General features: G+C 50.6%; 1 protein-coding gene across 5 annotated transcripts in view; it reads right to left on the reverse strand.

Moving 5' to 3' along the window:
* Positions 1 to 17,214, reverse strand: part of TG (thyroglobulin) — a 253,423-nt gene that overhangs the window by 224,263 nt on the left and 11,946 nt on the right. For all 5 annotated transcript variants that reach the window (XM_053208437.1, XM_053208436.1, XM_027063873.2 and 2 more), the window contains exons 6-11: positions 16,439 to 16,545; positions 15,827 to 15,970; positions 15,227 to 15,412; positions 10,416 to 11,513; positions 9,399 to 9,986; positions 3,393 to 3,632 (exon numbers count right to left, since the gene is read on the reverse strand). In XM_053208437.1, coding sequence (XP_053064412.1) covers positions 3,393 to 3,632; positions 9,399 to 9,986; positions 10,416 to 11,513; positions 15,227 to 15,412; positions 15,827 to 15,970; positions 16,439 to 16,545 — 2,363 coding nt within the window. The remainder of the gene's footprint in view (positions 1 to 3,392; positions 3,633 to 9,398; positions 9,987 to 10,415; positions 11,514 to 15,226; positions 15,413 to 15,826; positions 15,971 to 16,438; positions 16,546 to 17,214) is intronic.

Below are 17,214 nucleotides of genomic sequence, written 5' to 3' on the forward strand. Positions count from 1 at the left end.
TCCACTACTGACATACTAGACGTTGTATGTGTTTGCTTCATCCCCTCCATGCCAGCGCTTACGCCCTTTAGTGCAAAGATTTGTGCTCATTTTGTGTGCAGAGCTGTGTCTGCCTCACAGAAAGCACTCGAGAAATATTTGTTGAAGCTCGGGAAACAACAGATGTTGGCAAGGATGCGGAGAAAGGGGATCTCTTTTGCACTGGTGGTGGGAATGCAAACTGGTGCAGCCGCTCTGGAGAAGAGTGTGGAGGTTCCCCCAAAAATTAAAAATAGAACTACCCTACCCACCCAGCAATTGCACTACCAGGAATTTATCCCAAGGATACAACAATGCTGATTCAAAGGGGCACAAGCGCCCCAATGTTTATAGCAGCACTATCGACAACAGCCAGACTATGGAAAGAGTCCAAATATCCCCCGACTGATGAATGGATAAAGATGTGGTTTATATATAGAGTGGAATATTACTCGGCCATCAAAAAGAATGAAATCTTGCCATTTGCAACAATGTGGATGGAACCAGAGTGTATCGTGCTAAGCGAAATCAGTCAGAGAAAGACAGATATCACAGGATTTCACTCATATGTGGAATTTAAGAAACAAAACAGATGAACATAGGGAAAGGGAAGGAAACCTAAGATAAAAAGACAGAGGGAGGCAAACCACAAGAGACTCTTAAATGCAGAGAACAAACTGAGGGCTGATGGAGGCGGGGACGGTTGGGGTAAATGGGCGACAGACATTAAGGAGGGCACTTTTTGGGATGAGCACTGAGTGTCATATGTAAGAGATGAATCACCTGGGTTCTACTCCTGAAGCCATTATTACACTGTACGTAAACGAACTTGAATTTAAGGTTTTTTTAAAAAAAAAGAAAGAAAGATTTGTTGAGTGGAAAAGAAGAAATGCAGGCATGGAAGGGGTGGGAGGGCGGGCGGGGGGTGAGACAGACGCTAGCGGGCCTGGGTCTCCCAGCGCTCCCTCCCCAGTGTGATTTGCCCCCCAGTGCCATTTCCCTCCTGAGCAGCCAGGAACTGTCCCCTGGACCCCTTCTCAGGTCTGACCCCCTCCACCTCCTCTCCCTTCCTGCTGGCACTCAGGGTGGGCTTGTGGGGTACGGGGTTGTGGGTGACACAGGGTCACATCACCCAACTTGCTCCTCTCAGAGACGGGCTCACGGCTCCCCAGGGGGGACCCCAGCAGCCCACGGTCAGATCCCCTCAGGAGACCAGGACCCCAGAAAGCAGCCTGGTGGACGGGATGGGGCTCGGGAGCCAATGAGCCTCTGCCTGAATCCTGGCACAGCCCCTCTTGGTTATCGTGAGTGATCTTCGGGGTCATGAGTGAGCTCCCCAACCTCTTTGAGCCTCAGTTTCCCCATTGATGAATTGGCTCTAATACCCCACAGGGTAAGTGTGACAATTAGATCACGAGAACTTGAGCACCGAGCTCATGCCAAGAGCAGCTGGGTAAAAATGACTCCCGCGTCTCTCCCTCACCCTCCTTGGACCCGAGGACACGACTGCCGTGTCCTGTTGGCCCAAGACACTCCATGACCCTTCATCTCTGTCTGTCCTGGGTTTTCAATCCCCAGACTCTCCAGGACAGGAGGGCTACACACGCAGAGCTTCCTCGCCTGTGCAAGAGTAGAGACGCCTCTTCTCATCTCGAGGGATTCGAGAAAAAAGTGCACCCTCGCTTCTTCCCTACAGACCCTTCCTCTTTTCACTACCGCCTCAGACATGCAAAATCAGAGCATGTGGCTGCGGGGGTGGGGGGGTGGTGGTGGGGGGGCGGTGACTTCCTTAACTTGACTTCTGAAGTCAAGTTCAGCCGGCTCACCATTCAGTAACGAAATTTCTATGGCGCCAACGACTTTTTCTCCCCTTCTCTAACCAGGGGCCACAGCTGCAGGAACATCAACCCCACGTATCCATCTGATGACATCAAGTCTGTCCAGGGACAAAATTGAAAAACAAAAACAAAAACAAAAACCCGGTTTCTCGCCAAAAGTAGAAATCCCCAAGTCCCGAGGAACAGAGACAAGAAGTGTCTGGGCATGGGGGAGGGGAGGAGACGGAGGAGAAAGAAAGAGGTGACGGAAGAAGCAAGAAGGACGGTTTAGCAACATTTAGCAGGCTCCCACTGTCTGTCGGGCACTGTGCCCGGACAAGGGACATAACGATGAGTGAGACGCGGTGCCTCATCTTCCAGAAGAGACAACTGGCGTGGAAGAGAGGTAGGAACCAAACATGGCACTTGGGCGAGTCCCACTGGGGTGCAGAGAACAAAAACACCTGAGCCCCCGTCCCCAGGGGGCAGCAGACATCCCTGAAGGGAGAAGCAGGGGGGCCCTGGCCTGCAGGATGGGGGACTCTCGTCTCGGCACAGATGTCATCACGGGGAGCACGGCTTTGCTGTGGTGCGACCCGAACCCAGAAAATCCCAGGTGGGGAATGCGCTGAGATCTTCTGACCGGGAGCAGGGAGCCTGGGATGCTGGGAGGACAGGAACCGTCAGCCCCTGCCCAGTTGGGGCGGGGTCAGAGAGAGACCTGGGGGAGCCGTCGGACCCTCCCTCCGGCGAGGCTGCGGGCAGTGGAGGAAGGGCAGGGCGTCCGGGACCAGCCAGACGCAGGCTCTGGGCACCAGGGATCGGCTGGGCAGGGGACAGAGGCTCACGGTCCAAACCATCCAGGCTCCGCTGGTTGTGAGCTGGGTCAGCTGGGGCAGGTGAACTTGGGCCTGAGAAGCACCACGGATGGTGACTGCAGCGCTGTTCTCGTGGAAGCGCTGGAGCATGACATGCAAAGGGCCGGCCGTCTACTCAGCACAGGCAGCGCCTGGCCAGCGGTGGGTTTCAAGTAATGTTGAGCCACCATCACGGGCTAGAGCGCTGTCAGCCCTCCGAGCGTATCTCTGTCATATGCAGGCAGTAAGCGCTGCTCTCTGGAGCTCCCGTCAGATTTAGCTGAGACCACACGTGGAAGGTGCCCGAAACCCACTCGTTTCTTGGTAATAAATGTTCCTCTCCTTTGTCCCCAGTGGAAGTGGAGGGAAGCTTCGGAACAGGCCACGAGCATTTCGGGTGGGGGCCCCTCACGTTCTAGCAAGTACGTGTGGCTGCCTGCTGGGCTATGGGCACCATCTTCAATATGCGGCATGGGGACCCGCGCCCAAGTGGCTGTGCCGGCGGATTCGGGAATACAGTGGAGAGGGGTGCACCATTCTAGCTTTGTCTGGGACACAAACCCACCTTGCCTTTTCTTTCCCAGGGACCCACCAGCCTGGGAAAACCAAGGCCAAAGTTCTGAGGACTGAAGAGCCACGAACTCAAGCCCTTGCTTCCCCAACGAGATGGACCAAGAAACCAGAAGTACAGGAGACTCACTGGACTGAGCTGCCAGATGAATGGCGTAATCGCCCCCGCTCAGAAACTTCTCTGAGAAGGTGGCCCGGGAGGGAGAGAGCTGAGGAAGGGAGAGCTCCTCATCAGTCAGCAGGATTCCTTTGGCCGCTAGGAAACTCTCCCCCAGAGGGAACCAGGAACTGTTGGAAGCCAAGACGATGTCTTCTGTTTCCTTAATGAACTGCAGGACACGAAACTTCACCTCCTCACAAGAGCCAGGACCTAGGGGAATAAAGACATCGTGGCTGAACGCTTTGACCACCCCCCGCCCAGAGGCGCGTGCGCATACACGCATGCACACATTTCTGCCACAGCTGTTTCCTTCACCCAGCTCTTTTTACGGCCTGGAATGTTCCTTGTGTTCCGTTTCACTCAACATTTATGGAGAACCTACTGTGTAAGAAGGTGAGCAATAGCTAATGTCTACTCCACACCATCCATTGTACTAAGCACATGTACACAGACGATCCAATTGAATCTATACAACAGCCCAATAAGATACTATTCTTATCTGTGTGTTAGAGATGAGAAACTGAGGCATGGAGAAGTCATATCACTTAAACTTAAAGTCATGTAGGCTCCATCCTAGCTAGCAAGTAGTTGATTCAGATTTCTCATCTAGTCAGTATAACTCTAGAACCAGAGATCTGGACTAGCTGCCTCCTATGGAAGGATGCACAGGGATGGATGGATGGGTGGATGGATGGATGAGTGGATGGATGGGTGGATGGATGAGTGGATGGATGGATGGATGGATGAGTGGATGGATGGATGGATGGATGAGTTGATGGATGGATGGATGGATGAGTGGATGGATGGATGGATGGATGGATGGATGGATGAGTAGATAAATGGATGGATGGATGGATGAGTGGATGAATGGATGGATGGATTGATAGATGGATGGATGGATGAGTAGATAAATGGATGGATGGATGGATGGATGAGTGGATGAATGGATGGGTGGGTGGATGGATGGATGGATGGGTGGATGGATGGATGGATGAGTAGATGGATGGATGGATGGATGGATGAGTAGATGGATGGATGGATGGGTGGATGGATAGATGGATGGATGGATGGGTGGATGGATGGATGGGTGAGTAGATAAATGGATGGATGGATGGATGGATGGATGAGTAGATAAATGGATGGATGGATGGATGAGTGGATGGATGGATGGATGGATAGATGGATGGATGGGTGGATGGATGGATGGATGAGTAGATAAATGGATGGATGGATGGATGGATGGATGGATGAGTAGATAAATGGATGGATGGATGGATGAGTGGATGGATGGATGGATGGATGAGTGGATGGATGGATGGATGGATGAGTGGATGGATGGATGGATGGATGAGTAGATAAATGGATGGATGGATAGATGGATGGATGGATGGATGGATGGATGGATGGTGGATGGATAGATGGATGGATGGATGGATGGGTGGATAGATGGATGGATGAGTAGATAAATGGATGGATGGATGGATGGATGGATGGATAGATAAATGGATGGATGGATGGATGGATGGATGGATGAGTGGATGGATGGATGGATGGATGAGTGGATGGATGGATGGATGGATGGATGGATGAGTGGATGAGATGGATGGATGGATGGGTGGATGGATGGATAGATGGATGGATGGATGGGTGGATGGATGGATGGATGAGTGGATGGATGGATGGATGGATGGATGGATGGATGGATGGATGGATGGATGGATGGGTGGATGGATGGATGAGTAGATAAATGGATGGATGGATGGATGGATAGATAAATGGATGGATGGATGGATGGATGAGTGGATGGATGGGTGGATGGATGGATGAGTAGATAAATGGATGGATGGATGGATGGATGGATGGATGGATGGATTTCAAAGGCTGAAAGGAGGCATTATAGGTCAGTAGAGAGATACTCTTTTAAAGAGAAAAGAGCATGGCTCTCACAGACTTCTGGATTCAAATGTCAGCTTGATCACTTATCAGCTGTGTAATTTTGGATGATGTACTTAACTTTTCTGAGCTTCAGTCTTGTGATCTGTGAAAAGGGGATGATTGGGGCATCTCCCTCAGAGGGTCTTTAAAATTATTCTATGAGGTGCTGCATCTGAAATATTCAGCACAGTGTCTGGCCCATGTTATCCTTGAAATTGTCACTATTAACAAAAACCACACTGGCCATATTTATTTCAACCAGTCACTTTGTGACTTCAACAGGAAATGTGTTCATTGGGTTCTTTTGAGAGCACAGAATCAGCAGAAACCCTTGACTTCTGGGATGTGAAGACATTATTGCTTTCTGTGGGTGCTATTGATCAAAATAATCTCTTCTGTCAATCCCAGGGATTGAGAATAGCTGAAGCAAAAACTCCCATTTGAAAATCTACGCTTGCTATCCATTTCTTCTGAAAAAGTATGAATATTCTATAACTGGATATATGACTGGTTTTTTTTTTTCTTTTTGACATGTAAGACCTTTTAAAATCTGGCCCAGATGTACCTGTAGCTTCTTCCATCACTCCCTCCCAAGTCCCCTCCCTTCCTAACACACTGACCTACCCCCACCACCCCATTCCCAACAAAGCGGACCCTTTTCAGCGGCCCTAACCTCGAACATGCTATTTCCCCCGTCAGGAAGGGCCCGGCCCCCTTTTTAAGCTGGGCAAACATCCTTTGCAATCCAGAAGCTGAGGCCATGCCAATCTTTACCCAGTTCCCCAGCCAGGGAGTTAGCTCCAGTCTCTGGGCATCCTCCATGACATGGTGACATGTCAGTTTCCCCTGACCGGTTCCTGAGCCCCTCCGAGTAGACACCACACCTTTCTCATGACTGTCTTCCCATCATACAGCACAGTGTATACAGCAGTTGTCCATGATTGCACATTGAATAAAGAGAGCGAAATTCCAAAGCGGCCAGCGATTATGCTATGGACAGGACCGGACCTCATGCCCCTGGAGGCAGGTGTCATCCCGCCTGCTTACGGTCACTGGTCACTGGCTACTGGTCCCTGTATTACTCACCGTCCGTTGTACTAATACAGCCATTTATGAAGGACCTTCTATGTACCAGACCTGGCACTTCACATCGATTACCTTGTACGATTCTCACAACGACCTTGGAGGTAGTTATCCATCCTACTCAAATTCACAGATTAAACCAACAGTGTGACTGTGGCCACAGAGGGGTAGGTAGTGGAAACAGGGCTCAAGACTCTGGTAGAACTAGCACCGTGGCCTCGAGACCAGTCCTTCCTCGGGCTTTAGGGAGCATCGGAGCCCCCTGGGGGCTTGTAGAGATGCAGGCATAGATTCAGCAGGTGGGGTCAAAGATTCCAAATTTCTCACAGCTCCCCGAAGTGATGTTAATGCTACTGAACCACGCCTGGGATATCAAGGCTCGGAGCCCATGGTCGCCACACCCTTTTGATAACACTTCCTATCAACAAGGGTTTGAACATGTGCCCCCAAAATGCATATTTCTGTATTTGTAAAGCGAAACACACATACAACTGTATTAATAACACTAGGTACGTTTTTCTTCAGCTGTTCATAACATGTAATTGCAAAACCAAAAATAGGACTTTAGAAGGAAAAGAACAAACACGGCATACGGGTGGACGTTCTAATCTTTGCTTCCTGGCGGTTTATCTTGTATCTTGGTCTACCCTCCACACCTCTTGGGACTCACTGCAAAGGCCAGCATATTCTCAGCCCAGTTTTGATGCTTTGCCCAGCACTCAGGCCAAGGTGAGCAAACCTAGCTACTTACGTGGCAAGGTGCTTTTGGCCTCAGCAATCGGGCGCAAAAATTGGATGCAAAGAGGTCTAAATTTATAAAACATCTGAAATTATAGTAATGTGCCTGTATAGGCGTGACCATTGGTATAGAGACTCTCAAAATCTGAATAAGACTTTTTATACAATAGGCATGCCGACATCTGTGTGTGACTTGGGAGGGGTCAGCCTGTTGATGGGACCTGACACTTCAGGGGAGAATCCCAGTCGTGGAGGGCAGGGGCAGGCGGGGGGAGGAGGGGGTCCTCCCAGGTGTTCGAACAGGATCCTCCTGGCCTCGCCACGTGTTCCTACGATCCAACGTCCTAAAATCTCACTTTCTGCTCAAGCCTACACTCTGGCTAATGTCAACATCGTCTGATTAATTTCAGCATTAGCCAGAAAGGCGTGGACAATGTTGAACATTGCAAAGAATGGATTGAGAGATGTCTTTGGGCTTGAACAGCTGTACTGTTACCTGTAATACCTAGCAACTGCTGGCTACGGAGGTTCTCATTTGATAATAACAGTGCTAGAGAGCCAAAGCATAAGAGACTCTTAAAAACTGAGAACAAACTGAGGGTTGATGGGGGGGTGGGAGGGAGGGGAGGGTGGGTGATGGGTATTGAGGAGGGCACCTTTTGGGATGAGCTCTGGGTGTTGTATGGAAACCAATTTGATAATAAATTTCATATATTGGAAAAAAAAAATAACAGTGCTGAATCCGCCTTGTTCTTTCCAGCTGCTGGTGTGGCCACTTGGTAATGAGCCATTTGAAGTTCGGACAGAGTCAGCCTCATTTTGCATCTGCCTCATACACCACAGCTTTCCTCTAAGTCCACCTGCCACAGAGCCGAACTTACAGACCTCCTTCAGCTGTCCTCCAATTAGTCCTATAATGAAACCCCTCAAGTGAAGTAAAGGCACTTCGTGAGGTCTGGAGGACCTAGCAGTGTCTTTTAAGGAGGATCATAATCCGTGTTGGTTAACCCAATGGTGGTGCACCTAATTTAGGAGAGATTACTCAAGTGTTAGCCATAGTGGGCAAGAGCCAGGTCATACCCACGTGACAGGCTTCATCGGTCCTGAGATCATGCTTTGCACACAGACGACATCCAATTAAAATCTGGGGCACTGATTTAAATAATCGGTCATATGAACATTAAAAATGAACTACATTGGGGTGTCTCAGTGGCTCAGTCGGTTGAGCGTCCGACTTCGGCTCAGGTCATGATCTCACAGTTCCTGAGTTCGAGCCCCGCGTCGGGCTCTGTGCTGATGGCTCAGAGCCTGGAGCCTGCTTCAGATTCCGTGTCTCCCTCACTCTCTGCCCCTCCCCCACTCATGCTCTGTGTCTCTGTGTCTCTGAAAAATAAATAAATGTAAAAAAAAATTTTTTTTAATAAAAATAAAAATGAACTACATTGGGGCGCCTGGGTGGCTCAGTCGGTTAAGCGTCAGAGTTTCGGCTCAGGTCGTGATCTCACAGCTCGTGAGTTCAAACCCTCCGTCGGGCTCTGCGCTGACAGCTCAGAACCTGAAGCCTGCTTTGGATTCTTCGTCTCCCTCTTTCTCTGCCCCTCCCCTGCTCATGCTCTGTTTCTCTCTTTCTCAAAAATAAATAAACGTTTTAAAAACATGAACTACATTAACTTCGCCAACACCCAACTGTGTGAATGTGGGGAAGTCACTTCGTTTCTACGAGCGTTGGCGTCCTGGTCTGAACGTTCGCATCCCCCCTCTCCCCCAAATGTATTGTATTGAAGCCCTGACCCCTAAAGTGATGGTACTTGGAGGTGGGACCCTTGGGAGGTGATGAGGTTTCAAAGAGGTCATGAGGGTGGGGCCCTCTGGATGGGATTAGTGTCTTTATAAAAAGAGCACTTTCTCTCTGCCATGTGAATACACAGTTCCTTCTGCAATGCAGGAAGACAGCTCTCAGCAGGAACGGAATCAGCCAGCACCTTGATCTTGGACTTCCACCCCCCCAGAGCTATGGGAAATGCCTGTTGGTTAAGCCTCCTAGTCTACGGTACTCTTGCAGCAGCCCGAGCCGACTAATGCATCCGGGTGCCTCGAGCATTGAAGGGACATATACCTGTCCGTATCTGAACTCCACTCCAGCTCAGACACTCAGTACACGCCTACCAGACATCTTTTTTATAAAGGCACAAATTCAGCCCTCCACGGGGTGTAACTCACATGCTGGGACCTTGCTTGGCTCTGTCCGGGTGCTTTCCAGTTCTTGACCAGCCTCATTCACACACCAGCAGCTCCGAAGGTCAAGGTGTGCCTGAGGAGTGCTGAAGTCTGAGTAGGGCCCTGGGTACCGGCTGAGCTGGCCATTCAGGATCTGCCAAAAGACGGAGGGCTCCAGGAGGACGTTCCCTCCAGGCTGGGTCAGGTTCCCTTCCATCACTGCCAGCGGGACGTCTGGGAAAGAAGGGTATCTCTCCAGCCCTGGGAAGATGCCCTGTTGGCCGGCCTCATACAGACTCTGAATAAAGAGACGAAAGCTTCTGGAAGCTGCTTCTTTATAGCTCATGATCTTCATGAGCAGCTCGGCAGGGGTCAGCTCCCGGCCACCGTTGTTCTGAGCTGCCCATCGTTCGTACCACTCGAAGGCCTGCTCTGGGGGCCCATCGCATTGCACGGGCCTCCACTGCCCACCGGTGCCGCACTGCGGGATGTAGATGCTGGCGAAGGTGGGCAGCAGGCTGGAGTCAGAGCCCAGAGCTCGCACCGTGCGCAGAAAGGCCTGCTCGGCCTGTAACTGACAGGCGGTGGGGCCTGGGAGGAACAAGGAGGAGGCATGTCAGGTAAAGAAGTGTGGGGAGCCCACGAGGCCAAGATGCAAACCCCTGACGGCCCAAGCCCCATCTGAAACCTTGTACGGCCACAGAAATCCCATCAGCCTCAAATCTGTAAATAACATCTAGACAGAGTGCATCCCCGTCACTGAAACGGCACTGTTGAGACTGTTGTCTGCTCTGCAGAAACCTATGGGGCAGCCCCTAAAAAGCCAAATGAGTCTCCCTATTCAATCCCGGGAATGGTTAACAGTATCGACCCGCTTCTGGACAATCTTTACGTTAAGTGGCAGTTTTCGCCGCTGCAGAAGTTGGGGCTTACGCGACAATAGAATTCACTTTTTCCGTAATGCGCTGAGTCGGGGCCCCACAAATCAGGGTTTGTGGACTGAACACGCAACAGACTCACATTGCTTGGGTTCTCCAAGTACGCTTCGAGTTCCAGGAATAGGCTGACCCTCACGGTCAACGCAGTAACACTCAGAGCCGAAGCACTGGACGGGGAGGAAATGCCCCTCGCTGGTGCAAGAAGGGACCAACAGGCTGGACCCCGCGGGCTGGCTGCCCTCGAGGGTTTGCATGCGGGCCCTCTGCTTCTCACACTCTGTGGGACACCGGGGGCGTCCGCCTCTCACCCTGGAGCCAGAAAGTTCTTTGCCCCGGGAATCCACACACCAGCACTCCCCGGCAAAGCACTGCACGTCCTCGTAGTCTCCTTCCGCCGAGCACAGTGGGACGAAAAGGCTGCCCGGCGTCTGCCCGCAGCCCTGGGAGCTGAGCACCATTTCCATCACGTCACCTAAGTCCTTCGCTATGTCTTCGGGCACAGAAATGGCATGCTGCAAGAAGAGAGGGAATTCTGGAAGCTCCAGGAGAGACGCAAGGAATGTCAGGGCGTTCTGGTTCTCTTGTAAGTTGATCTCAAAGCCAAAGCTGCCCACCATTGGCCTGTTCCTAGCAGCTCCCTTCACAGAGGCTTCGGGCGGGTCTGCGGCAGGATTTGAATCCAGTCCCAAGGAGAAAGCCTTGGCAGCTAGGTCGGTCCCTCCATTCTGGAAGCCCGGGAGACCAAACTGCCGGAAAAATTGACTGAAGTTAAATGTGCCTTTTGTGCCAAGGGCTCCAGACAAGTTGAACTGGCCAACATTCACCAAAAATTTCCCTCCAAAGAGGTTTTGCTGGAGTCGCTTTGGGTCCATGGTAAACTGAAGGGCAAGACGAGCCAGCTCTCGGGAGGGAAAAATCACTCCAATGGCTTCTCTGAGGAGAGTTTCTGAGGCAGAAAACTGTTTACCCTGCCCTTCTCCCATCGGGTGGAGAATCCCAGAGTCCACAAAGAGCTCCTTCACCAAGGGCGGGCAGGATGTGGCAAATCTGGCTACTTTCTGGGAGACCCATCTTCCCTCGGGAGCCAAGAACAAGCCGTGCTGGCTGAAATAGCCCGAGGGCCCAAAGTGTAGTCTAGACAGGGCCTGCCTCCTCTCAGAGGCGCAGGATTGGTCTCCAGCTGCACAAGACAGAGCAAACGGGAGAAATGGTTTTAACATCAACAAGTACTCCTGAGACAACCCCCCAGATCCTTCTCGAAGTAAGATGTCCAACAGTTCAGTCAAGAACACCTACGTTTTGTACCTCTGTCTTCCCTGCCTTTTTATTTATTTTTTCTCTCCCCCAAGTAGTATCTGTGGCGGCCGTTTGGGGGAATGAAGGTTCCAGTTGACGTGACTTCCCTTCCCACCTTTCACGGGAGGGTGACCTCCTTGTGAGGCAAGGCTCGTTGGTCCCCGCCCACTTTCGGAAAAGCTGACCAAATGCATGCCCCAAATGTACTGGGCTGAATGGTGTCCTCCCTTCCTCCTCAAGCCCAATGTTCACGTCCACTGAGGACCTCAGAACATGACATCATTTGACAGTAGGGTCTTTGCCGGTGCTGTCGGTTAAAATGAGGTCACACTGAACTGGGGCGAGCCCTAACTCCAATGATGGATGTGCTCGTAAGACGGCCACGTGAAGATGGGGTCGGAATGCCAAAAGAATGCCAAAAAAGAATACCAAAAGCCAAAGAAAGCCAAGGTCGCTGGAAGCCCCTGGAAACTGGACAGAACAAAGATGCATCCTTCTCTAGAGTTTTCAGAGAGAGCCCAGCCCTGCTAAGACCTCAGTTATAGATGTCTGGCCTCCAGACTGGGAGGGGATAAATTTCTATCGGATGAAGCCACCGAGTTTGTGGTAATTTGTGACGGCAGCCCTCGGGAACTCATACACCAACAAATTCCTATTTGTTTTCGTTTTATTTTTTTAAACACATTTTTAATGTTTACTTATTTTTGAGAGATAAGAGAGACAGAGTGGGAGTGGGAGAGGGGCAGAGAGAGAGGGAGACACAGAATCCGAAGCAGGCTCCAGGCGCCGAGCTGTCAGCACAGAGCCCGACGCGGGGCTCGAACCCACCACCGGCGAGATCATGACCCGAGTTGAAGTCGGTCGTTTAACCGACTGAGCCACCCAGGAACCCTATTTCCCATTTGTTTTGTAATGAAAAAAAATTTTTTCCAGCATTCTCTTGTTGGAATTTTTAATGGACTTTAATGCTTCATTATTTGCTCTTCGTGCGGCTGCCTAATCCCTCCTTGTGGGTAGGCTTGTCTAGGCTAACTAATTGATAGTCTCTTTGAAGATAAGAACCATACTTTAAATGCCATGAGTATTTCCTATAATAAGAAACATTTCCTAGGTTGTAATATCTAATATTATAACATACTATAGGAAATATATTTCCCAAAATATAATACAGTGATGTCCATGCAGCAAACACACTTAGCACATTTTTCTAGCCTTCCTGATCTTTCCTTGAAATTATTAATTAAAGGGTGATCAACTCAGTCAACTCCATGCCTGGTCAGGTCATTCAGTCTGAATATTCTAGTGGATAGTAATCACATTAAGAAAAAAGGCCTTAAGTTCAAATTCCAAGTGTCTCCGTCACACGGGTGGAATGAACTAGGCTCCACGTTTCTCCGTAAAACCATAAATCTCAGCAGTCCTTCTCAACCACCCACCCACCCACCCACCGCCAACTTAATTCTTTTCCTTCGGTTCACGCGGATGCCAAAAAGGAAGTCAGCCAATTTCCCTCTGTCACCAGGCAACAGAGAAAGAACTGGAACTTGTAGTCAGAGAGAGAAAAAATACTGGCAACATCAGAACCCGTAACACATTCCTCAACCAGGCATGGCTTCCTTGAATGGAAGGTATTACAGGAAGGTATGGAAGAAATAAAGTTCACTGCTGTGCTTATTCTGTTTCGACATGGAGAGTATATCCCTTCCGTTCATTTGTTATGTCGTGTTACCAGGGCAAAAAGAAAAAAATGCAGATCTCAGGTCCATGTGGCATTCGTTTCCACGGAAATAGGACTGATACGCCAGAGAGGAAAAAATAAAAATATGTGATGCACGCATTTGGTAGCATTCTGGTTTTAATTTGGAAAACCATAGTTCTTTGCGTCCACCTGGAAACTGGAGGGCACCATACTCTCTAGGTTTTAAGACAACGACAATGTAATCATAAATACCCTCAGGGCAGTGCTTGAAATTTTTCTTCTTCTAGATTCTCATGCTTAGTAGACTGAATACTACCAAACGCCGAGCAGAATACTCAAAATGTGAAGCTGGAGAAATCAATGACTTAACAGGAATTATTGAATGAACATGAATGCTCATCTGTGTCAAGGCTATAAAAAGACCTGCCCTCCTCCTTCACTGAGACCTTGCGGGATCCATCCAGCTCACCCAAGTGGGAAGCCTACAAGCGCTCCTGAATTTCTCCATCCCCCTCACCCCTAACTCCCTTCAGGGTCTCAGTGGTAAAATGGAATGGCCTCACTGGAGGGCCTTGTGACATTTCGCAAGTCCACACCCTTCTCCCCAGACCACTGCTGCTACTTCAGTGTTGGTCCCTGTACCAGGTTGAATCGGGTCTCCTCAAAATGCACATCCTTCCTGGAAACCTCAGAATGTGACCTTATTTGGAAATAGGGTCATTGGAGACATAATTAGTTAAGGTGAGGTCATACCAGGGTAGAGCGGGCTCTTAAGTTTATATTACCGGTGTCGTTGTAGGAAGAGAGGAAGAGACACAGAGGCAGACACAGAGGGAAGACAGCCATGTGACGACAGAGGCAGAATTTGGGGCCACGTTGCCACAAACCAAGGAATGCCAAAGATTGTCGGCAACTATCACAAGCCAGGAAAAAGGCCAGGAAGGATTCTGCCCTGGAGCCTTCAGAGAGGGAACATGAGCCTGGTGACACTTTGACTTCGGACTTCTAGGCTCCAGAACTATGGTTCTAAGCGCCTGAATTTGCGCTCATTCATCACAGCGGCTCCAGGAAAGTAATACAGTCCTCTTATCTCTCTTCGGGACATTGCAATGACCTTCAAATTGGCCCCGTGGCCTGCAGGCAGTCTAACACTGATTTCAAGCTCTCCTTCAAAGTGCCCGGGTGGTGTTTCTTACACACAGAACCCACCATGGAACTCTCCAGCGTAAAACCCCTCAACGTCACCACCTGGCCTCCAGGAAGAAGTCCCCAAGCCTTTGCTTCGGTACGAAAGACCTCACTGTCTCATCCCCGCCATTTTCCCCCAGTCCTGTAGTGCAGAGCCCCACCCTGACCACACTCGGCAATTTATTTCTCTACTCTTCTTGAAGATTCAGTGCCCAGTAGCAGAGCAATGCCTATCATTTATGTCCTTATACTTCCCTGCTCTATAGATAGAGAACCTCTCCTTACTTTCCTCCTTCAGAAAACGTCGTTATCTTAGAAGACTCTAACCAAGCATCACCTCTTCCATGAAGCCTTCCTGAATGTCTCCTCTTCATACACCTTCACAAGATCGAATTGACCCTACCCTGCTCTGCGATGCTTCTCTCGTGGCACAAGTAAACAAAATCCTCTGTTTTTCCTTCACCTGTGAGGCCCCCCAATATCCCCTGGGCTCGCTGAGGAAGGAATCGACCACTTCTGACACAGGAGGAGAAACACGTTGGAAGTTAATGGCGGTAAGTGGGTTTTCCACCGTGGTGGGCTCGAAGGGCCTCTGGGTACGCTCAGGAGGCAGCGGAATTCACGGGTTCTGGAGCGGCTGGTCTGGAGAAACAGTTAAAGTAATACGACCCGACGGGAGCAAAAGAGGAGGCTGTCGAGAGGCAACCCACCACACGATGGCCGCTCCCCTTGCCGCCGAGTTCCATGGATCTCCTCTCCTTGGGCATCCACACACCAGCACGGCCCTGCCCGCTGGCACTGCACGGCCTCGTAGTCCCCGCTCCGGCGGCAGCTGGGAACGTAGGGGTGACCAAAGCTGGTCGCTGTGAACCGCTCCATTTCGCATTTTGTGGGGCCTAGGGCAGAGCCACGAGGGAAAAGGAGAGGACAGTGTGTGAACAGGGCTGTGGTCTTTCCAGCATGCACTCTGTGTGCTTTCACAACGTTGTAAATCCTCAGGGCACCTGGGTGGCTCGGCCGGTTAAGCAGCCGACTCTTGATTCCGGCTCAGGTCGTGAGTTTGAGCCCCGCGCCCGGCTCTGCGCTCACAGCTCGGAGCCTGCTTGAGATTCTCTCTCCCCCTCTGTCTCTGCCCCTCACCTGCTTGTGTGCACGCTCTCTCTCTCTCTCAAATTAAAAAAAAAACCCGCCCTGGTTTTAGATCCTTGCACCCACTTAGGCAAAACAGCCACAGAGACCGCAGCAACTTTAAAACCCAGCGGTTTCTTCTAAGCAGACACACGCACGTCTGCTGTCGGCTTATTACTTACATCGGAACCGGCCAGAGATGAGGAGCTGAACCGCTAGGAACCGTCTCTGCAATATCCGGTACAGGGTGGTTTCAGTGAAGGTGGAAGCGAGGTCCAGGCCAGCAAAGATGGTGTCATAAATTTCGTCAAGCAACAGCTCCAGACCTGAGCAAAGGCAGAAGCGTTTCAAGGGACGGGTTCGTTCCGAAAGGCAAGTCCTGACTCTGCTGTTCAAACAGACCTCAGGAGGCCCAGAGCCTTCCTGGGCATCGTAGGCATCGGGCCTGATCAAGGTTTTAATAGTGTCCAAAGTCAAGGCTGCCCTGTACAGTTGTGCAGGTTGTTCACGGCACAAAGGAGCACTGCTAAGAGGAAAGCCATTCTGTCCTCCACTCTCCAGGTTGGGAGCTGCATCTGCCCAGAGCGGGGCGCCTCTTTCCAGTGCGCACAGAGGCTCCATATGGGCCAGCAGCTGTGTCCAAGGCACTGGAGATGAGCATTTGCAAACTGTGCGGCTTAGCCGGGGAGCAGCCAGACGCTGCTCTTTCTGCTTGGCAGGTAATGATATTTAGGCTTTTGGGTTTGGGAGGTGCCTCTCACCCACCCCCCTCGGTTTGCCTGAGGTGCGCTTACCTGTCTCAGCCAGTTCCCGCCCTTGACTGTCAGCACAGTGACAATACCCAGACACTTCAGGGAACTTGTTCCGGAAGGCACTGAAGGTCACGAATGCATCTGGAAACCTAGGAGAGAAGGAGATGTCTGCTCCCTGCTTCATCAAATCCTCACGAGCGCCGCTCGCAGAAATAAACGTGGCCTCATCTCATCTGGGGAGAAGGAATGTCTGCTTTTTTATCTCATGCCATTTGCTCTCTGTTTCTTGCAGGAAATGTGTTTCTTTTCTCAACCGGGTTTTCACCTGGCCCGAGCTCGGCTGGACAGATGAAAAACAAAGCTGTGCTCAGCTGTTACCTGCTCACTAGTCATTTCCCTCACATGTGGCATTTCACCAACTCACACCCATGCGTGTGTCTCACGGGGTCAGGCAGAAAACAGGTAATGAACGGCGCATGACCGGAGCGTAACTTTACTAGACTGTAACTCAAGGGACCAAAAGCCAAGTTGGCTTTACAAACATATGGTACATTGTGGATGATCTCATTGGGGGAGATCAAACAACTTCAGAGCCCTTTATGACTTTTCCAGAGCTTGAAAAGAAGCCAGATTCCACCCTAGGAAATTCTTAAGGACATTTCCCACTCCACAGTTGAGAAAAACAACACAGAATCAATATGACGCCACTACAAGGGCTATGCGTGCCTCTCCATACGTGTGGGGAGAGTGTGCCCAAGCCACGTCTGACCTGGCAGTTTTCATAAGGAGCTAATTCGCTGGGTTCCCCATCCTGGAAG

This window comes from Acinonyx jubatus, chromosome F2 (assembly GCF_027475565.1).
Source record: "Acinonyx jubatus isolate Ajub_Pintada_27869175 chromosome F2, VMU_Ajub_asm_v1.0, whole genome shotgun sequence".
In the NCBI taxonomy this organism is placed as follows: domain Eukaryota; kingdom Metazoa; phylum Chordata; class Mammalia; order Carnivora; family Felidae; genus Acinonyx; species Acinonyx jubatus.